This window comes from Semicossyphus pulcher, unplaced genomic scaffold, assembly GCF_022749685.1.
Source record: "Semicossyphus pulcher isolate SPU_LCO1_2020_fin unplaced genomic scaffold, fSemPul1.0.p SCAF_6, whole genome shotgun sequence".
In the NCBI taxonomy this organism is placed as follows: domain Eukaryota; kingdom Metazoa; phylum Chordata; class Actinopteri; order Labriformes; family Labridae; genus Semicossyphus; species Semicossyphus pulcher.
In genome coordinates, this window is record NW_027211737.1 from 4,524,060 (window position 1) to 4,547,745 (window position 23,686).

At 42.7% G+C, this 23,686-nt stretch overlaps 1 protein-coding gene across 1 annotated transcript in view; it reads left to right on the forward strand.

Moving 5' to 3' along the window:
* Positions 1–23,686, forward strand: part of whrnb (whirlin b) — a 97,052-nt gene that overhangs the window by 41,763 nt on the left and 31,603 nt on the right. The window contains exons 2-4 of the mRNA XM_069683670.1: positions 800–976; positions 6,786–6,911; positions 22,240–22,508. Coding sequence (XP_069539771.1) covers positions 800–976; positions 6,786–6,911; positions 22,240–22,508 — 572 coding nt within the window. The remainder of the gene's footprint in view (positions 1–799; positions 977–6,785; positions 6,912–22,239; positions 22,509–23,686) is intronic.

Sequence of the window (23,686 nt, forward strand, 5' to 3'; positions counted from 1 at the left end):
CTGAACTCCCGAAGCCCCTGTGCTAGTTGAGTTAACACCAACACTTTACTGTGCTCGGAGCCTGATACACTTAGCAGCCGTTACTTTAGCAAAGCTATCTGTTGATCAGAAGCCGTTTTGCTCATGTTTTGTTTTTGCACAGCAGTCAGTCGTACATGGACAACAAGTTAAATACAATCAATACAAACATGCACTCGTTCACAATATAGAGCATCAATGGAGAACTGTGGATTGTTTTCCCTCTGTTGTGGACAGACACTGAATAGGATCTGGAGTTCTTTGTACAGTTGCCTCAAAAGTACACTCATACTTAACATACTAGCAAAAGGAGCATTTTGATTCTAATCCAAAAAACCTTTCAGTGTGTGTCACAAATTCCCACAACATGCTGCTTCATAAAATCTTAATAAAGGTGAATGAAATTGTTTTGTGTGTGAAAGACTTCTCTCCAGCAGTGCAAAGGCACAACTCGACACTGAGCTGCATCCTGTGAGGCTCCACGCAGAGTTTACTCAGGCCATCATCCTGCTGGTTTACGTTTCTCCTTTAGCCAGACTCACCCAGACTGCCTCCATGGGGAAATCTGGGAAAGGGGAACATTTGTTACCAAAACCTGGCAAACAGTGTAAATGTTCTTTGTGTGTGTGGTGACCCAAATTTCTAGAAATGATGCCACCACACGCAGCCACCATTTATATCCTTATGTACAAGGCTACAAGGCTATTTATTGCATTAGTTGCATTTATTTAGCCGTAGCATGATAGCCAAAGCATCATGTCCTGCTCCTCTCCTGCTGCAGGTGCTGAAGGGATGCAAGAAGCTGGCCATGTCAGTGTGTTCGATGGGTCGGATCCCTGGAGGATACATCACCAACCACGTGTACAGCTGGGTGGACCCTCAGGGCCGGAGCGTCTCCCCACCACCCGACAGCCTGGAGGCCAACCAGAGGCAGGGGCCGGGCATGGAGGAGAGGACGGTGAGAACAATGCGTGTGTGTGTGTGTGTGGGGGGGGGGTACAATTAATCATGAATGAAACATCTGAACAACAGACACTTAAGTGAAGTCTTCGGCAGATTTAAAGTGAGTCATTTTCCCTGAGAGCAAAGGTGCTGTTCAGGTTATCCTAGTCTTTAAACAGCGACTGTCTCTGTATTATCAGGATGATACAGAGGTCTTTGTAATTGTCCCACCGCTCTATGAGCAGTGAGGTCAGGACTGAAACATGGCCGTCTGAGGACAGTCATCCTGACCTTTCGTGTTCTGACATTTTGGCAGAGAGACTCATCCTACAACAAAGTCCCCCCCACAGGCCTGTGACTCCATCTGCACCCCAAGAGGAGATTTACTCAAACCAAGTCATCCGGAAAAAAAAAAACACCTGTTGGCGAGCTTTCAGATTAGATAGATCACCATTATACACTGACTGACTGTGAAATATAAAATGCTTGCTAAAAATGAGTCACCCAAGTTCTGTCCAAGGTGGTGATACACATATATTCATCAGAGATACCCACAACATCCGCAAGATTGAACAGGAGATATTTGTGTAAACAAAAAAGATTGTATCGGAAAAACGTCTGGATCAGCCATAACATTATGACCGCTGACAGCTGAAGGGAATAACATTGTTTTTCTCGTTACAATGGCACCTGTCAGTTGGTGGGATATGTTAGGCAGCTAGTGAACATTTTGTCCTCGAAGTGTTGGAAGCAGGAACAATGGGCAGGGTCATCGATGTGCACGGGGAGCAAAGGCTGGGCCGTGTGGTCCAATCCAACAGAAGGCAAGGCAAGTTTATTTATACAGAACATTCCAGCAACGAGACGTGTCAAAACGCTTTACACAAGAGAACAAAAGCAAAGAAACACATCATAAAACAAGAGATTAAAAAGCAAAGTGAATGTTAAAATCACAAGTCTCCACCACACCTGTATCACTACACCTAACCAGCCACACCTGATCACGCCCCCCCTCCCGACATTATAAGGCGTGCCCTCAGACCTGTCACTCCCTTTCACACCAAACAGAGAAGTAAGAAACCACCATGTGAGTTGCAAGTGGACTTTACCTTGGTTAATTCTTGTTTTGTTGATGTCCCATGCATTATTTGAAATATATAACACGTTGGTTTATGTTTACTTTGTTAGATAACCTTTGTACTTACCTTAGAGAGAAATCCCAAAGAGGATGCCTTAATAATGTAAGTGATGTAAGATTTGTTTAACATTATTAAGGTCTTTCCTTTTGTCATGTTTTGCACATAGATAAAATCATCCAAATCCATTTTAACAACCAGCCTTGAAAGCAACATCATAGCTTGTTCAGTCAAGATAAAATCTAAACAGCAGAAACAGCAAAAAAAGAACAAATATATTCAGATATAAGCTCAGGTCCGGTCAGAAAACTACAACAGTAAATGCGCACTTTATCTGCATGTTCCAAACCCTGAAATGGTATTGTAGAGCCACTGTAGCTCCAACTGCTGAAAAAGTTCATGCTGGTTCTGTGGCCTGGTGTGATGAATCATGTTTTCTTTTACATCATGTGGATGGCCAGGTGCGTGTGCGTCTCTTTCCTGTGATGCTTTGGGCAATGATCTGCCGGGAGCCTTGGGTCCTGCCATTCATGTGGATGTTACTTTGACACGTACCACCGACCTAAACATTGTTTCACACCATGTACACCCCTTCATGGAAACAGTATTCCCTAATGGTTTAAGGAACACGACAGCGAGGTTCAAGGAGTTGACTTGGCCTCCAAATTCTCCAGATCTCAATCCAATGGAGCATCTGTGGGATGTGCTGGACAAACAAGTCCGATCCCTGGAGGCCCCACCTCGCAACTTACAGGACTTAGAGGATCTGCTGCTAACATCTTGGTGCCAGATACCTCAGCACACCTTCAGAGGTCTGGTGGAGTCCATGCCTCGACGGGTCAGGGCTGTTTTGGCGGCAAAAGGGGACAAACACAGTATTAGGCAGGTGGTCATAATGTTATGGCGGATTGGTGTTGCAATATAATATCCAAAGAAAAAGTTCCTTTTTCTTCTGTTTTCATGTTTAGTGCATTATTGATGACCTGCGACACATGGTGATGTTTAGGTGTTAAGGTTTATAGTCTGTTGTATCCAATAGGAGCCTCTACTTAACCTTACATTCTTACATTAACAACAGATTTAATGTTAAATTACAACAGTAGGCTTTAAGCATGTTGTGATGCAAAATTAGGGTACTACTTGTATATCATTAATGTGACAGTAAAAAGATATTTAATGGTGCAAACGGTGATCAACAGCAGTCTATGTGTCACATTTTTACAAAAACAATCCATATTTGAACACCATAAAAATGCTGTTTATGCTGTTCAATGTTGACGAGGGAAAATATCTATCTCCAAACAAGCATTATACATTGTTTCTATGTGCTGTACAAGTACAGGCTGTATGGCATCATTAGCAACTTCTTAAAGCTTTGTTTGCAGTCTAACACTGACGACTCCCTCAGAGTGTGAACCTGGTTTTTACAGGATGACAGTCAAAGTATTGAATTTGGGTCAGAGAAGTTTAAGAACTGAGCAGTGAAGCATAAAGGATTTAAAGTTATACAAATAAGGTTCATTCAGAGCTCCACCAATTAACTGAATCATTCTAACAGAGATTGGTTTCAGTTTGTGATAATTGAATCAACAGTTAGAGACTATTATCGAGTCGTCTCTTCTCTCGGGATCAGAGGTTCACTGAGGCAGAAACAAGGGCTGAAAAAAGAGAAAGACATCTCCTCCGCTGCCGTACGATGCGTTCAAATATCCTACAGCAGCTCAGAACTGCTGCATAAGCAGCTCTGTGCAGTTAATGCCTGTGCCTCTGAATGCAGCGCTGCAGATTTGAATGGGGCACAGATGAGGGGTAATGACGTGAGCTTGGATGAGCTGGAGGTGAGCTAAAGGTGAACAGTGGAGTTTTTGGCTGTAACTCCTACAGAGGTCAACTGTATACGTTAGTCATGATTCATTGGCTTCTTAAGAGGAAAACATCTGTCAGTGAACATGTGACATCACATCTTCACCAGTGGCTTTTAAAGCTTCTGTGAGGAGTTTTTATCAGGTAATGAAAAAGACTGTTAGTGATGCCTTTATATGACATGCAAAAGCCAACAAGATCGGGACAATTTTTGTTTATGTATTTATTTTGAATGTGTGTAACCGCTGCCACCACGTCAGTGTCAGACGAGCAGATTAACAGCACGCTGCAGAAACAGAGTTTGTTTACATTTTACACATAAAGATTCAAAGTCTGACAGCAGAAGGATTTTAACAGATGTTAAAATGTGAGAGAGCCCAGCCATGACGACAGATAATAACGGATTAAACAGTCATGAACAACATGGCGTTTAAACAAACATGGCTGGGTTCCCCCCACACAGCAGGATATCAGATCGTAAATACTGATCATGTTTAATATTTATGATCTGAAATCAGTGCGGCCACGATGTTCTCCCGAGCAGATAGGGGAAGTAAAAAAACTCTAAACATCCCTCACACCACAGGAGCATGTGGAGCGATCATCTTTAGAACCATAAAAAAATCTTCACTTCGATTACTTTTGTCAGAAGGGGGAAATCATGCCCGACTTGATTATCTTGTAGTGTGTACCCCGCATTAGAGAATATTGCTTAGGCATCCTCTGGACAGGTACAGTAAAGAGATAAGTGTCCACAGGGGTCATGGAGATCTGGACACAACCTGTGTCGACATAATAACATGCAGGTTCAATATTAATCATCTTAATAAGCAGTCAACGTTTTTTAGTGTCGTTCAGTAAATATTGATCAGAGGTGTAAGGTGCACAGTGTGGTTGGTTTTGGTGTTTCCACAGAAGGCTTTTGTTCTGCGCTGCAGCTCTTTGGTGAGGGCAGCAGCTCAGCTATAAAAGCTTCTACCAGGAGGAAACTAACATCCTTGTGCATTATGAGGTGCAGAATCCCCAAATCTAACACACGATGGGTGGAGTCATGTACTGACTAACTACTGGCACAATAAATATCATGGGCCCTATCCACCTGGTGCAAAGCGCCCCAGCGTGCAGCACCCCAGGGCACAGTGCAAGTGTCATTGCTATATTCCACCCAGCGCAGTTGTCCTTTTCACGCCCAACAGCCGTATTGTGTAAATAGCAAGTGATCTTAGGCCCACGTTAGAGCCTATGGGTGTGTTGGTCTTAAAATGAGGTGTGGTCAGGCAAATGGGTGGCGCATTGCGGTCTTGAGGATAGCGCGTGGGCAGCCGGCTCCACACTCAGCCGAGACTCTCTTTTTCCTCTGTACCCAAAGCTCATAGATGAGGGCTGGAGCGTGGATGGACTTGTACATTGAGAAGTTCACCTTCAGGTTCATCTCCCTCCTTATCACACCTGTCCGCTACAATTCACACATTCCTGCAATGATGCACAAATCCACTTGATTATCTCACATCCAGCTTCCCCTCAAACTGTGACTCTTCTACTACAGTTTGAAGATGCATGTTCTCATCCCACCATCTCATCGCCAACTTCCTGCAAACACTTTCTACATCAACCAGGGCAACAAAAAGGACTCACACTCTCAGACAGCAAGACAAAACCAGACACATTTAACACACATAAAAAACTTAATCTCTGTATTTTCACATTTGTTCCATTTAAATCAAATATGTTAAATATAGCATTAAAATACACAAAGATCATTTATCATTATCATCATTCTACCTCTCCTTGCCATTCTTGTGTGACGTGCACTTGCTTTCTTTGGCTTACTGAAGACACTGCTCATTCACAGAGTGCACGGGCAGAGAAGCAGATTGGTAGGTGGACTGGCAGGAAAGCCATCCAAACGTTTTATTGGCTCGAATGAAATTATTTGACAAGCTTATTTCATTATGTTTCCCTCGCTTTTAATTTAATGATTGCAGTGATGAAAGGGGGATTTTAAGAAAAAACAGCATGATGTTTGGTTCATTTATATGTAGCCATGAAATACTTTAATAAGGAGCAGCTATGGAACAGCTAGTCAAAGCCTGCAGCATCAACCACATCATCACTGCTGTACTGTCACGTAGAATATTAACAGCAGCTAGTGTGTTTCCTGCATGCACTGATAAACACACACTTACAGAGAGCTGCACTCAGTACATTTTGAGACCGTACACTGAATGACCCACTGCCTCTATACTCGGTTTAATTCAAAGGCTTTGTCGGCATTAAAATTTCAAGGACAATTTTGCCTAAGCTTCCACCTACAAAAAGATAAACACAGGAGGAGCATTTGCATCACTTTGGATCACGTTGCTTTGCAGACGGATTTATACCAAAGTGAACAACATGGATCTATAAACCAGCTTTGAAAGTTAAATCGTGGAACAAATCTACATTTATTATTATTGACTCACCTTGCTGCATCTTTCCTTCCACTTGCACTCAAGATCACACTGAGACACATGACCCTGTTGTGGAATCAGTCTCATTTTTAGTAACAAAGTTAAGGTAACTAGCAAAGGATGAAGTGCAGAGTTAATTATATCTGTAAATCTATATTTGTGTCTTTTATTAACAGCTTTTATGTCATCAATGGTCAAGCCTAAGAGAATCTATACAGATAGAAATCACTCTGCATTTATTGGTCTTTAATTAGTAATAAGGATGCTTTAAGTCCTTATCGCTGAGTGCTCCATATTTGTACTTTTGTATTTGCACACTGAATAGTTGGGTTTACCGACAACACTGAGTGATCTGAATGTCGTGTCTCTCCTGCAGGTGAACCTGAACATGGACGATGGTCGCTCTCTCGGCCTGATGATCCGGGGTGGTGCCGAGTACGGCCTGGGGATCTACATCACTGGGGTGGACCCGGGATCTGCTGCAGACGTTGGAGCCCTAAAGGTAAACCTATAATGATAGCATTGTTACACCTGAGATGATGCAGAGGATGAAGTTATCTACAAGGATATTTATGTTTACTTGTATGTATTCATTTATATTATTCCTACATTCCTACAAAACATACATTTATTAAAAATATGGTGCGTAGTTCCGACAGTAGAAATGCGTCTGTGTTTTTCACTCTAATTCTGATCTGACCCAAATCATTGTCTTATTCTGTGGTTTAGTGAACCACACAATAAGACAATGCTGACACGGCAATGTTTCCAGCCACCATGTCAAATATTGGGCTAATACAGAAAGCTGTCATGACAGTTAAAAAGCTGCCTGTGATCTTTGTCTGTGTGCTGACAGAAGAACTTCTCCGTTGATGTTTTGGGCAGAAATGTTGCCAGAATTTGGTAATATTCTGCACGTTTGTGTACATTTAGATGGATTATGTTGTTGAAAGTGGGTGAGTGGAAGTGAAATGTAAGCCTGGTTTGTTCGTAGTGCAGGTGTTTTTTCTTATATTTCCAGTTTTCATATTATTTGCTGAATGATGTTTTAGAAACAGCCTGAAGTAGCAGACAGCAACCAGACTGGTTACCCGCAGAGGCGCACCCTCCAGCTTCTAGGTGGTTCTGCTCAGAACAGTTTGTAGGAATGAGGACAATTGAACAATTATCTTTAAATAGCATTGATTTTCTTTTGGTGTGAAGGCTAGTGTGTATTTAGGAGCATATACTGAAACGGATATGGATAGACAGACAGACAGTTTGGGTCTAAGCCTGCTTGCTTTTTGTGTCACGCACACAGCAGAGGACAGAAGCAACGTGCTCTTAAGTGGCTCCAGCAAGCAGTAGACTCTCAGCATAGTTACATGACTATTTTGGTACAAACATTTACTCTAGTGCGGCAGATCTACCATCTATCCATCGAAGACTGCTCCATTAAAGAGGAAGAAGAAAAAGAAGACATACATTTTTAATCCCAGAGGGGAAATTCAATTTTTTCACTGCTTTTACAAACTTGCTACACACACATAGGCCCAAAATACACACATACACACATGCACAGACGGGACTCTATGGACATGCAGTAATGGAGAGATGTGAGGGGGCTGCACAGAGGACGCCTCGACAGTGCCAAGGAAAGGAACTGGCACATCTCCAGCTTCCAGCCCAGATTCCATGCTAGGGTGTGTTCGTGGTCAAAATACACAGAGACACATATTGGCATGGCCAAGCATCTGCAAAGAGTAAAATCAAAGTGTGTGAGATCTGCGTGAAAAGAGCGCCTGAAAAGCACCCCTGAAACACTTTTGGCTTGACGCATTAGCATTTGTGCTAAATGGTAACACAACACATTTTAGTTTGGGGTAGACAGTAGCTAAGCTTAACCGAAGGGTGGCCGGTTCAAGTCCCAATATGGACCATGCATGGAAATAGGGACAGGTAGCTGGAGAGGTGCCGTGTCATTTCCTGAGCACTGTTGAGTCCTTGAGCAAGGCAATAACTCTCCCACTGCTCGGGGCGCATGTCCATGTGCAGCCCCCTCACTCTCACATCTCTCCATTAATGCATGTCCATAGAGTCCTGTTTGTGCATGTGTGTATTTCGGTCCTTTGTGTGTGTAGCATGTTTGTAATAATAACAGAGTGAGGGGGGCATGTTGGCTTTCTAAACTAAACAGAAAGAGAAGCACTGTTGCTGTTGGGAATACATTATTAGATTTGCCGGAATTTAGAGACAGTTTCTGGACAACTTGATATTTGGACATGATGAAGGTGTTCGATGAAACACAAGGTATAAGCATGTTATTCCAGTTCATCTTCTGTGGAACAATATGTGTACTAAGGTTTATGACAATCAATCCAGCAGATGGTGTGTCTGATAATCTGTAGCCGAGCGTGTCCCAGAAGTAAAAGGTTATGATTTCTGTTTATTTGGGTAAAATATGAAATAAGCTTACAGAGACTAAAACTAGCCTGCGATATTAAATGTATCACAATGAATATCACATCTGCTGTCTTTTTGTTGTCAAATCTACAGTAGTGCTCTGTGGTGATGCAGTAGTAACAAATATAATTGCAGACTAAAGGGGGAATTCACTCAAGGATTGCGTGCAGCTTTTGCGGCTGCTAAACCTGTGCAAATGACATAAAAAGGCTGATTCTCCAAGCACACGCAGAGGGTTAAATGCACCCCAAAGTGCGCTGCAGAGCTCGTGGCAAAAAGCACCTAATTCAACAGCACCGCGCAGTTAGACTGAAAATATTACCGTCTGCAGAGAGCTGGTGGCCCATTTTTCTGGGTGCAATATCGGGGGGGAGGGGGGTTAATACGGGACAATCCTACTAGAGGGACGGACGGTGCGGGTCAGAGACAGATGATCCAGAGTGTGATCTACAACAGTTTAGCGGAATTTATAACAATGTGATCCAGCAGTGAGCAGTTTATAATCATGCAGCGCAGTGTGTGTGGTTCTCATGCTTTGCCCCTGACTTAATAGGGTAGCGATCACTCCCGTATTTCCATGCACAACCTTTATAAAGAAAAAAACATGTCTCCACATCATGAGCGTCTTAAGAGAGGAGCAGATATGACACAGATCTGTGTGTGATGCTCTGTACCTGAATCAATAACGTCGTGATCTGTCTGTATTTCCGTGCACTGTTAGTATAAACATCGTCTCCACAGGCTGTCATATGTCCAGATGCTGTGTAGTTCATGTATTTTACAAACACAGAGCTGAAGAGGAGCATCAGGCTTCATGATCAAACACAATTTCATATCAAGTCATGGGATACGAAGCCAGGGTTGCCAGGTCCACGGTTTTCCAGCAGAGTTGGGCTACTTTTGAAGAGACCGGGGAGCAGACCGTTCCCGTTGTGTCATTCCAATTAGCGCTCCGATACGATCGTATCCCTTTCAGAAGCTCTGTAATCCAGCCTGAACTGCTGTGTCTTTTGGAGTAGTGGGCCGCGGCCGGCAAGTGGATTTTTTTCTCCTGCAATTCCCGCCCCCCCCATACTTCTTGTGGCCTGGTGCCCCACTAGGTGGCATTTGCCAGAGTTGCCAGATTGCCGATGATTGACGACGGGGATTATTATACGGACGAGCTGCTGTCGCTCGCTCTTTAAAAAATAAAGCTCTGTTCGAATAGTTAAACTAGTAAACACCTGTCGAGTCTGGACCTTACAATAAACTGTTAAAAGAGCGCCCCCTCCTCTCCCTGCTCATCATCGATCTGTGCATGGAGTTGAGATCCATCCATGTGCGCTCAGCTGATGCCTGAGAGCGCAGCACCGCGCAGCAGAGAGAGGAGGTGCAGGCAGCTTCTCTCCACAATCAGACACACAACAAGAACAAACTGCACAGATCTGCTAAATTTTATGGGCATGTTTGTGCTTGAATATCATCAGTGCAGTTTGCTTTGTGAATTGGACCTTGAGACGGAGCAGCTAGCGGGGGCAAATGATGCGCAATTCATGGAGCTGTCAGCGCCCACAATTCATTCTCAGTGAGTTCCCCCCTCAGTATTTCGAAACTCTGCGCTGCATACAACTGCATCAAACTTGACAGAAATACGAGCAGACATGATGGAAATTAAATATAGTCAAACACTTTCATATAAAACTAGAACACTTCCTAAAAGGTCAACAGCAATGTGAAATACATTTAATTTGTGGAACACCTTAAAAAACTGGTGTGGTCCTAAAGGTCTCGTTCATACATTAAATTAGTTGTTTATGTAAAGATTTGTGCCAGCTGTCATCATCAACATCTGTAACCTGATTCTGAGGAACCTGTTCCAGCCATTTCCAGCTGCTCCTGTCAAATAAATATTACATTAATACAGACAGATGAAATGAAAGAAAGAAATGAAAAAGCTGCCTACATTCTCTGTCTGTGTGCAGAAAGAACTGTGTGCTCATGCAGCGGAAAATATTCTGCCGAAGAAATGTTGCCAGATTTGGGAATATTGTGCACAGGTGTGTAGCTTCAGATGGATTATGTTTGTAAAAGATAACTTTGGCAGGTTGACAGTATTTTAGCCAGTCTTGAACACTGTCTAAAAGCTCTGCAGAAATGTGAAATACATTTGATTCGTGGTGGAACATCCTGAAACACTGACAAACTCTGGGGTGGTCCTAAAAGTCTTGTTGGTAGATGTATTAGTTGTAGATGTAAAGATCTTCTGGCACTGTGCCAGCTGTCATTAAGACCATCTGCTACCTGATTCTGATGAACCTGTTAGCATTCATGCCACCTGCTCCCTATTAGACTGCTAAACCTGTTAGCGATGCTAACATCTGCTACCTGCCTAACAGCCTCAGTCAGCCAGCTGACTGCACTGCAGTGACAGGCCTGCAAAAATGGTTTCTCAGCCATCTAAATCTCCGCTGTGTGCTTTCAGGTCAGCTTTCTGCATCAACAAGCAGGCCACTCTCACTGTGCTATTTTTCATCCTGCCTCAGGCTACAAGAACAGAAGCCAGTGTTTCCTACCTGTAAACAATGTGGCTGAAACCTCAATATGGCTTTCAAGATAATATCACACTGTGTCCTACTTGGGGATAAAAATAAAACATCCATTTTTATTTATTTATTATGATTTTATTTCTTACCAGTACAACCTAAATGGGACATCTTAGAAAAATCGCCTTCACTGAGGGAAAGGAGATTAAAAAGCAGGGGCTTGAAAGGCATCCCAAAAATTCAAATGTTCTCCTTTTAAAGACGCAGCACGACATTTCTCAGGTCCTTTGACAGAAAGAGATGAAGAGGTTCTGTTTTTAACACGGAGAATTGGCCGGTCATGCTGCAGAAGTGGAGCTTTTGACATGCTCTGACTGGAAATGTTAAAGCGGGAAAGGTGAGAGAACGAGCGCGTGATTGAAATGGATCCTTTCTCTTCACCTCAGATACCTGCGTCTCACAGATGTGCTTCCATTCATTGCTGGTCTGCAGACACTCATTATTGGGGAGAAGAGCTGCTGTCCATCTTTACAGTGTGTGTGTGTGTGTGTGTGTGTGTGTGTGTGTGTGTGTGTGTGCATCAGATTGAGTGATGCCATTAGAGTGGGAGCAGCAGGCGGAGAAAGAGGCTGAATATAATTTCCTGGAAAACCATCCCTCTTCCCTTGTTTACCTCCATCCCTCCCTCCCGTCTGCCTGTGTTGTGGCGGTAAATAAGATGGAGGGTTGGTGAGACACTGTGGCAGGTGATAATCGCAAAACAAATATACGGCTTCTTTCATATGCATTTGTTTAATAGTACTTATTAAGAGTCACGTCTATACAATCTTCAAAGGTTTGCTGTGGTGGAAGTAAAGTTCAGGCCCTTCAGTTGTCAGTCACTGCCCTGCAATAACGCTCATACTAATGCGTGAAATAAAATCCATTCTCTTCCTCTTATCTGGGGTTGTGGTGGCACCCTGCTGAGCAAAGTATTCCAGAAGTTCCTCTTGCACACAGCGTGATCAAGCTCCACATTGGGGATCCCAGGTACTCAGGCTGGATTAGATCGCTCCTAAAAGTCCTGGGCCTACCCTGGGGTCTCTTTCCAGTTGGACATGGCTGGAAAACATTTAAAGGGAGTCACCAAGGAGGCATCCTAATCAGATGCCTGAAACACCTCAGTTGGGTCCTTTTGAAACAAAGAAGCAGCAGTTCTCCTCCCAAGCTCTGGTTGTCCAAACTCCTCACCCTTTCTCTAAAGCTGAGACCAGCAACGTTACGGAGGAAGCTGCTTTCGACTGCTTGTATTCACCATCTTATTTTACAAGTCACTACCCAAAGCACAGATGACCTTTGTATCACAGCTCACGAGAGGTGACTTTCTCGTCGAGTGTGATTTCCCAACATCTGCCTGGCACCTCTCACCCTGGGCAAGTCAGACAAGGAGATTTCCAAAGTTTTGATCCAGAACCAGTAATATGCATGGGCCAAACTATAACTAGCAGATTCTACTCTACCTCCTGCACCAGCTCTGCTTCCCTTCAAACCACAAAGATGACAACCTACTTTCCTTGGACCAATCGGTGATGCAAGAGGTCAGCACACCAAGGTCTCATCCTTTGCCTGCTGATCAGATAACAAAGCACCCAGCTTCCATGCCTATCATTGCTTACTTGTCTTGTGTTGTAGGAATTGTGGATGGTTGGGCCAAGGGGCATTAGCTCCGTTTTTTCAGGCTGTGTTGGCCAAGCCTACTCAGTCTGAGAGGTGAATCAAGGCCCAACCACCAGTTTAACCGTTAAGCTCCTCTTCCATTTGGGATCCAGGAGGGGGCCCTTGTTTCCCTTTCTGGCCAAGCTGCTACCGCTCCACCTCAGCTGAAGTTCCTGTGAATCTCTCTTAGCCTGGTCCTTCTCCTGAGACCAATTCCTTGAGAGATCCTACCAGAGTCTATCACCCCCAACACATCCCCCAGTGTAGTAGGGACACATTAAAATCATCATGGATCAAAGAGGATTATTCTGAATGCTTATGGTTACTTGTGTAACACATCACCAATCACCATGAGGTTTAATGAGCACATTCATGTTTACCAGAGGAAGAATTCATTAATTTTGGACACTGTGTCATCCAGCACCACCTACTGGCCAAAATGCCAAAGAAAAGAGTAGTTCCTGTTTCAAAGAGGGTCTTGGAGCACATGAATCTGTATGTGAATCCAATATAGCTTTGCCATATTGCAAATATTTCCTTCGCTTGGTTCCATTTGGGGCAGGATGCCAGATGTTTAGATTTATGGTTTAGCTGCTATAAAGCTGAAAGCAGCAGTGCACCCTCTAACGCAGTTTGAAACAGTAATTTTAAATATTCCTGAACTCAGCATTGCTGGGAAAGTAGTAGATCCATCATAAGCTGTATATGAATAGGCCAGGCTGAAAGTCATATTACTCATATATATTTGTTCAACACAGTGACACTTGCTGCTGCCCGTTCATTACTTAAAGAGAATGGAAAGCTCGGCCATATCCATTAGAAAGTTATATAAATCTGCTCTCAATCCATTTAATTAGAGGCTGTTTCTAACCTTGGAGAGGGTGATGTGTCACCAGATTAGATGTTTGAAAACCAACATATTCATATTTATTCAGTGTTTGTATTATTTCCTACTATTTCACTGGTTTGGATGAGATATCTTCTTCCTCTGTTGGAGTATTATATTTCAATATTGTTTAAAATCTGCCAAACCAGATGGATCTCATGACCAAAGTCTGTGTGTGTGTGTGTGTGTGTGTGTGTGTGTGTGTGTGTAATCCATCCCAGTATCTGAGTATCTCATGCCGGGACTTGATCTTTAATTAGTGTCAGCTCCTCTCTTGCCTGAGGTCGAGCCACAGATTTGCCTGTCATGTCCGCTGTGCTGGCCCGTGTCTTTCACAGACAACAGAGCAGAGTGGGCTTCTCACTGCATAAAGAGATCATCAGAGCAGAAAGAATCGAAGATGCTGGAGAGAGATTAGACAGATATGAGTCAATGTTGGGCTTTTCTTTAGCACTGACCTACAGCCAGTCAGTCAATCTAACTTTATCACAATTACATTCATACAAAAGGAATCTTAGACTGTGAAGGAGGCTAGAAAAAAATAGGCTGCTTACACTCAGTATCCCAGAGTGTGTATCTGTTAGAATGCACTCCCATTGCATAATGAATACAGAGACAGTTGATTAAGTGACTGCATTTTAATGCAATGAACACTGGCTGTAAGTGTGAGTTGTTCTGAAAGATAAATAAACACAAGGTAAATATCTGCCGCGACGTCATCGGCCATGTTGGCTGCTTCACTTTCATCCATGTGGCTACAAGTTCTCCCTGTCGCTCACAGACATCACATTCACTAGATGCCTCTTGTCTGCACTAGCTTCCCTCTCATTAGATTTGTCTTGATAGGTCTTTTACACATAGTTTTCATCATGTAACGTGTTGAGTTATATGCACTGATGGATACGCCAAGGAAGCATCTTTGGTTTGTGTTGTTGCCCATCCATTTAGGTTTGTCTTGATCTTGGGAAGGTGGAATAATCCAGATATCCAAACAAATGGGTAAGCGTAAGAGTGTGAGCGACTTTGACGAGGGCCATATAGTGATGGCTAGACGACTGGGTCGGAGCATCTCCTAAACTGCAGCTCTTGTGAGGTGTTCCCGGTCTGCAGAGGCCCAAGAGACCAAAAGTGGTCCAAGGAAGGAAAACCAGTGATCCCGCGACAGGGTCATGGGTGACAAAGGTTCAGTAATGTATGTGGGGAGCGAAGGCTGGGCCGTGTGGTCCGGTCCAACAGAAGAGCCACTGTAGCTCAAACTGCTGAAAAAGTTAATGCTGGTTCTGATAGAAGGTGTCAGAACACACAGAGCATCACAGTTTGTTGTGTATGAGGTTGCGTAGCTGCAGACCGGTCAGGGTGTCCATGCTGACTCCTGTCCACCGCTGAAAGCACCTACAATGGGCCCATGAGCATCAGAACTGGACCACGGAGCGATGGAAGAAGGCGGCCTGGTGTGATGAATCATGTTTTCTTTTACATCATGTGGATGGCCGGGTGCGTGTGTGTCTCTTACCTGAGGAAGACATGGCACCAGGATGCACTCTGGGAAGAGGGCGAGCCGGCGTAGGCAGTGTGATGCTGTGGGCAATGTTCTGCTGGGAAACCTTGGCTCCTGCCATTCATGTGGATGTTACTTTGACACGTACCACCTACCTAAACTTGTTTCACACCAAGAACACCCCTTCATGGAAACATTATTCCCTAATGGGAGTGGCCTCTTTCAGCAGGATAATGCTGAAATACAAATTCTCCAGATCTCAATCCAATCGAGCGTCTGTGGGATGTGCTGGACAAACAAGTCCTATCCATGGAGGCCCCACCTCGCAACGCACAGGACTTAGAGGATCTGCTGCTAATGTCTTGGTGCCGTATACCTCAGCACACCTTCAGAGGTCTGGAGGAGTCCATGCCTCGACGGGTCAGGGCTGTTTTGGCAGCAAAAGGGCAGGTGGTCATAATGTTATGGCTGATTGGCTGATTGGTGTATATTAAAGCAAAGATATAGGGAGTAAAGGTATAAAGTTTGTACTAAAGTAAAGCACTGAAGTAAACTACAGATAAACCCACCTCTGATCATAACTATAATGTATAAAGTTGGGGTATTTACACATCCAGCAGACGCAGAGCTAAATGATCTCACATTTAAAGTAATGTTTGTGTCCACCTCTTACAGCATGTCCTGTTCAGACGCAGAGCAGTGAAGCCGCTGCTCCTACTGCTGTACTACATGCTGCTCACGCTACACCTCCTGTGTAGGTGTTGAGAGGACAGTCATATTTGCACAATCACAAGAGGTCTCTTGTCAGATCGTGTTGGAACAAACAACAAATGCTGATGTTTTTATCGCCTGGGCAGAGGAGGATGTGGAGATGCTTTTAAGTGCCATCAAAAAATCACTGGTTCAAATAAGGAAGGAGAGAGAAAGAGAGATTAATTTTAGTAGGTAGATATTTGACTCCTGATCATGGTATGTTCCTTTAACACCTCATGTTGGGTTAGGGTTAATGATCCCTGTGTCATTAACAACCACTCTCCTCTCACTGTAACAGCCTGCAGGCCAAAAAACTGCCACACTGCTGAAAATAGCAGTTTGCCCTCTCTCTGTGAAGAGGACAAATAAAATGCACCCCCAGCACTCTACACACACACATTTTATTCCACACTTCATTGTGAAAGATCAATGAAACTCAACCTGTAAATCATTACAGCAGGGAGAGCAGGAGTGGGAGACTTGCAGGTGTTGGAGGGGATGTTGTATTGACTTGGTCACAGATGTCAAATGAGAGTATCAAGGAGTGACACACGCTGTTTCTCGGCATGTGTCTGTTACACTGTACATACTTTTGATTATAATAGTTGTTCAGAGTTGTGTTTGTGCAGAAGGTTATTGTAGCCACAGAGGGTAAAGGGACAGTGTGTGGAGCCCCTATAGGCAGTAATTTATCAGCAGAATATGTAAATCAGGGTTTCTCTTATCCTCAGTGGCTCCTGCTGCCACTGCTTTACATAATCATGGGAGTGCAGGGAGGTGAGGAGAAGAGAAGTCAATAACTAATTTCTGCCTCCACTTGTCCTGCTGTGATATAGAGGAAGCTGTTTTTCTGCTGCTTTCAGCACTCCCTTGTGTTTTCCTGCATCCATCTGCATCCTTCTCAGTGTCAGTCTTTCCAAACAGGCTCAATTATACATTTAATAGTAACATATATTCTGTTGAATGCTAACTTTACTGCTTTACAAGTTGGATCTCATTTGGCTAAATTGCTCCAAAGTGTTAGCAAAGCTTTATCCTCAATTAATCTTCTTTATTGAACAAAAGGGTGACCATTAGTGATGCAGACCTGAATGAATATTATGTAAGCAAAGACATCTGTTTATGTAAGAAGACGGCAACAGTGTTTGCAGAAAAAAAATAATTTTCTGTTTTAGTCTCTGACTTAGTTTGGGATAACACTTGGATAATGTCTTCTGTGACTCTGGAGGACCTTTATCAAGTTGTTATAGTATCTCTGTAAACATTTTCCTAACAAGATCATGGTCTTAGTCTTTAGTTACTTCTTCAATACAGCATGCTGTTCATTTCATAAACTGTGGTCTTATTTAGAGTCACATACAGTAAAATGAAAAATACAGTCAATTATGTGTTTTTTAAGTGTGACTACCTGTGGTTGTGAAGTCACCGTCATGGCAACTTATCGACCAGGATAGAGACAATATAAATTCACTCTCTCATCCAAATATGGTCGCCTCTGGATCTCTCAACCTCTGAAAACCAATGGGTGATGTCACGGTGGCGTGTTACTAACTTGGTGTACTGTGTTTTAAAGTCAGGATATGTTACACTGTTACAATTTCATTTAGCAGACGCTTTTGTCCAAAGCGACGTACATCTGAGAGTTAATACAACACAAGCAACGATCAAGACAGGAGGGAACAAAGTCAGGAAGAGCCAACAAACAGCTTCAAGTGCGATCGGACACTGGTACTGACAGGCGTTTTTTTTTTTTCATAATAACAATCATCAACAGCAACATCAACAAGATCAGTATAGTCTTCATCATCATCATGAAAATCCTCGTCAGCATAAACTACATCCTTAATGTCATCATCATCAATAGCATCAATATCATTAAGGTCAGATGTGTTCATAAAGAGCTGGGTCTTTAGCTTCTTCTTAAAGGTGAAAGGGACTCTGCGGACCAAGTGGAGTTTGGTAGCTCGTTCCACCACCTGGGGACGACTGAGGAGAAGAGTCCAGTTAGAGAGTTAGGGCCCTGTTGTGATGGGAGTACCAGGCGCCTTTCATTGGCAGAGCGTAGTGGGCGGGACGGAGTGTAGACCTGGATGAGGGCGTTCAGGTAGGCAGGAGCCATTTTTGTTGCTGCTTTGTAAGCGAGCGACAGGGTCTGAATGAGTGGAATTTAATTCTGAACTGTGTCAGTGGCCCTTTAAAGCGAGGGGAGGCAATTTCATTTTTTTCAATTTTTTTTTATGTTGAAAGTATTTTTATATGCTGAAGAAATCAATAAATAAAATGCTCTAATGAGAAAAAAGTATCTGTTGCTGTTACAGGCCAGTAATTAGACTACATGATCATATGCTGCATGTCCACTCATTGTGCATGACCAGAGTCTTTTTTAAGTCAGAGCTAGCGAGCTAGTCACACAGCAATCAAAGGCTGTGTGATACTGTTAGTGATGAGAGTGACTTTATTCCCTCACCTTAAGCATGTTCCTGTGTTCAGCAAAGTGGAATTATTTTGGTTGGATGCTTTTAAAATCGAGTTTACTCGTGCTGGTTTCTCTAAATTGGGAAGCAGCCTTTCTAATCAGTGTTTCATGTAAATACTGTAAGAATTCATCGGTCAAGGCCAGAGACGTGCGCATCACGTGCGCATGACGGCTGCCACATGTTCATTGCGTCTGTTTGGAGCGTCAGCTGTGCATGTCCTCAAAAATTAACGCTACATGTACGTGAGATGCAGCATGCACATGAACAGTAGGGGCAGTGTAGAGGCAGAGGGGATGTGACAGGGTCAACACAGCAGCGGGGACAACAATGGCAGAAAGTTCTGAAGACACGCTGATAGACCAAGTCCACAATTATCCACATCTGTACGATGTGTCAGTGCCACTGCACAGAGACAAACATGCCTGTCAAACAGCTGGAGACAGAAAAGTTCTGTTTTGGAAGTCGACATGGAAACCTGCAAAACTCAACGTTACCTCCGTGCACGGAGGATGTTGGAGAAACGGAGTGGGGACAGTGCCGACGGTGTGTTCTGTCCACTGAACACACAAACGTTTTGTCACTTTTTCTGCTGTGATCTCAGAAAAAGCATAACAGTAACCTGTTCTCTCCATCCTGCACGTACAGTAGTTGCATAAGGCCTCAGCCTGGTGTGCCCTCTAGAGGTATCCTCCGGTAACACACATAGTGCATAGACAAGTCTGTGAACAGTTACGTTCACGATGCAGCCGGTTGTGTACGCGAACGCAAGGTTAAAAAGCAAATATATACAATATAAATTTGTATCGATAGGCCTGTATATAGTAGCTTTAGCTTTTAGTGTCTAAGTGTCAGTGTTACTTTGTCTAACTTGTCCTTGTCTTATGTCAGTTTGTGTGTCTGTACATTGAGAGTTAAGTATGTCCCACAAACTTGGCTAATAAAACTGATTCTGGTTCTAAATTTGATTCTGGTGTATCTCCGGCTTTAGGACTACAATGCAGCCATAACTACCTTTACTATAAAGGTTTAATGACAGTAGCATTGTAGCACAAAACAGTGAGACCAAAACACTTTAGATTATGAATTGGAAGAGAGAGGCTTTTTATGAAAGAGCCATGAGTGTCTCGTCTCAGACCACAGAGCAATGACCACAGTTTTCTTTCTTTCTGTCATGGCATAGTTTTATCTGTGATACTCTCCTCTGACACACTGTGAGCCAGGATGTCACCTTTACTCTGGCTGTCTAAAAGAGGATAATTAGCTTCATGCAGTATTAGTTTATGTGTGTGTGTTTGTGTGTGGCACACTGCAGACAAGTCAACAAGTTGGGAAAGTTGACCTTGGGTTTCTTACTCATTGTTTGGTGATAAATCTGTGGCCTGAGGCTGAGACAGAGAAGAAAATATTGCCTGAAATGGAGATTGGGAATCAAAGCACGCATAGTGGTGCACACATAACCTCAGGGAGAAAACATTATTCAGTGAGTATATGTGATGTTCTCTCTGTTATGCTGCTGTGATAGTGGTGAATCTAGATGAACCTTTCCATTATTTTTGGCCCCTTGACTACATAAGAAACCATGCTCCAGTTCCAGGTTTCTATCTTTATTACCTGTGGCTTCAACGTTCAAGGGACTTACAAAAAATAAACAATGACAACAAATTTATTTATATATATTTTAGTTTTTAGAGATCTCATTGTTTTTCAGAAGAAGAACCTTCAACCAAAGACACTCTGGTATAACCTCCTGTCAGTGAGGTCTGTGGATTACCCACAGTAACACTGTTTAAAAAGAGATGTGGCTTAAGCAAGAGCTGACTTTACATCAAATATTCAACTGAGCCAACTATTTTTTTACAGAAAGAATCTAATCTCTAACAGATAAAGGTGGTGTTGTCGGAGCTGTATTTCTTGACTTCAAGAAGGCATTTGACACTGTCAATCATAGAATTCTCATGTCTAAGCTATCTAGCTTCAACTTTTCATCACATACACTTGGATGGATAGAATCATATTCGTTAAAGCGATCTCAGTATGTCAGAGTACAGAATTATCAATCAGCTGCACTGTGTCAGTCCACAGGTGTGCCACTAGGATCTATTCTGGGACCATTGCTATTTTCTCTATATATCAGTGATTTGTCATCCAAATGTATGCAGATGACACTTTTAATCTTTGTACATGGTAGCAATAAGAGACAAGTTGCTAATGAACTGATAAACACCACAGTTCGTGTAACAGCAGGTTTGAAGCAATGCTGTTTGCAACTAAATGTATCTAAAACAGTATGCCTGTTTTTCACCAAAACAAGTTGTTCTAGGTTTGAGCCAGATGTTTTAGTATTAGGGGAGAGACTACAGGTCATATCCAAATACAAGTATCTCTGAGTTATGGTTGATTCCCAGCTTAATTTTAAAGCACAGGTGAAAAAGGTCTGTAATCTCTGCTCAGACAGTTTGTCAGCATAAGAACCACCGCATATCGGGTTTCAAGAGGTGCTGCAAGAGGGGGTTGCATTATCCCACTTAGAAAAAGCAACTTCAGTCAGTCTGCCTTCTCTGTTAAAGCTGCACTAGGATCGAACTCCATCCCAGCAACCATTAGAGAACGGGTTACATACAGTTGATTTAAAACTCATTTAAAGAAATGATTGATTAGTTCTCAGTCCTGTCAGCACTAAAACAATTGCACAATATTGTTCAGTCTGCTGTCTGTACTGCTGACTGCTGTCACCTGTCGTTATGTTTGTAGCTATGTAATATTATGCATGTTTTTTGTCTGTGCCTCTGCTTGGCATGTTTTAGTAACAGTTTCTAATAATGCAGCACAGTGTGGTATCATTTAGTCCATATATTTAGGAACACCCTTATCTTTTGTTTTGTTGCATATCGTGTATTGCGAGCCTCTGTGTTGCATGTTTTAACTTGATTTTGATAACTTCGTCATTTAAATTTTATATTCTGTTTTTAAGTTTTTAGGGTGACTCAAAACATCTGTCCAGGAACTACAGATGAAAAATAGCCTCTTGGCTAACTTTGGCACATTTACAGCAATCTTCCTGAATGTGCATTGTCCCTGTTAAAGAAACTCATAATAATAAATATATTGTCTGACAAATGTTCCACTAGTCTATTTTCAATGCGATTAAAATGCTCACAAGTTAGCTATTGGAGGCCAAAATGCTATTTAACTAGTTAAAGGCTATTTTGACCAAATGGTGAGACAGACTCGAAATGTTCACTTGTGGATCAATAGTTATCAGAAAAGTTGGATGTAAAAGATTAAGAGTTTTGGTTTAACTAGAACCTGAAAATGCTGAAGCTAGTGCTAACCAAATGTCCAACACTGCTGACAAAGGCCAGACTTGTCACGTCTGGTATAAAGGCTATACTCCATGAGTCATACTCTTGCACTTGTAACACCACACATCACTCTAGGCTACGAGTGACATTTCACAGTCTGAGGATAGAAGGTGGACACCTCGGAAATTAAGGCCCTTTCCATTTATGTGTTTGTCAGGAAGAATGAGGTTTTTGAATGATACATGTCTGTTACAGGTGGGCGACCAGATCCTGGAAGTGAACAGTCAGAGCTTTGTCACCATCTCCCACGACGAGGCGGTCCACATCCTGAAAACAGGACGCCACCTGCTGGTGAAGGTGAGGGATGTGGGTCGTCTGCCCCACGCACGCACTGTGGTGGATGAGACCAAGTGGATCTGCAGTCAGGCCATCGCAGAGACCAACGCTACAGCTAACCCAGGCTCTGCTACCAGCCCCAGCGTCACTGCTGGCATGCAGACCAGTGTCAGTGCCTGCAGTTCAAGGTGAGTGCGCTATACTAGTGCAGCAGAGACATAATGGTGTTTGATAACTGCTTCTTCCCTTTGTAGTTTACTGACCTGGTCAAATATTATTTTTATCACAGGAATAAACTTTTATCCACAAATTAATTATAAGGTAAACGGAGGAAACCACCTTACCTTTATCGCCGTGTAAATGAGTAAATGAGCTTTAACATGAAATCCTCAGTATGAACTGATTAAACTGGATCATGTAGCTTTGTGTGTTTGAGCTTCTCTCACTGAAACGCCGCCGACAGCTCAGCTGAGGTGCACTGTGATACTTCAGAGTCAGAAACTTTGTGAAATGCATTACTGCTAAAGGAAACTACATTATTAATTTTCATTAGCAGTTGTGTTAGAGGTTACAATACTTACATACTTTAGGCTACACAGTAGCTCACATGTACCTCTTCACAAATGTCACTGCAGTTCAGGGCTATGGCAGCTGCAATAGATGACAAGAACTGTCATTGGTTCTTTGCTTCTACACGTTTCAGATGCTGCTGGAAATGACTGAAAGTGAAGACAACACAAAGGAAGCTGAAGAAAGTTAATATCTTTCTTAATTTCCTCTTTTCAGTAACACACATCATTTGTTCCCTATTCAGTAATGAGACCAGGAGAAGTAGAGGTTACCTTCAGTTCTATAAGTGCTCGCATAGCCCACCATGTACGGTAACTGTTTCTATCTTTCCTTTGAGATATACAGCTAAAGCATGATATGAGATTTTATTAACAAGTGAAAGTGAAGTGAAATCTGGTATTAAACTTTAAATGCTAATCTGAGACAGTGCTGATTTGTTTCAGTGCTATGAAGTGAATAAAACAATGGATTTAAATGATTAAAACATGTTTGTAACTTCCATCTCTGGACTCAAGTGTTGATATTATAAATTCACCTGTTGAGAATGACCATTCATTTTAATAACACCTGTTTGAAGGTCCAATAAGAAAACTTAGTTTATCTGGGGCTATACTAACAGATTTGACTCTTCAATGGAAAGTTTCAACTGTTTATTCCTTCTTTCAACGCCACCAAACTCCTTTATCTACGACAGTGTATTAGGGCCATTGTAAATTTTTTAAAAGAATGGAGCCGGAGGGGAAGAGTAATATTCTGAGAAAAAAATCCTAAGTCACATAATGGCACATTTATGAGA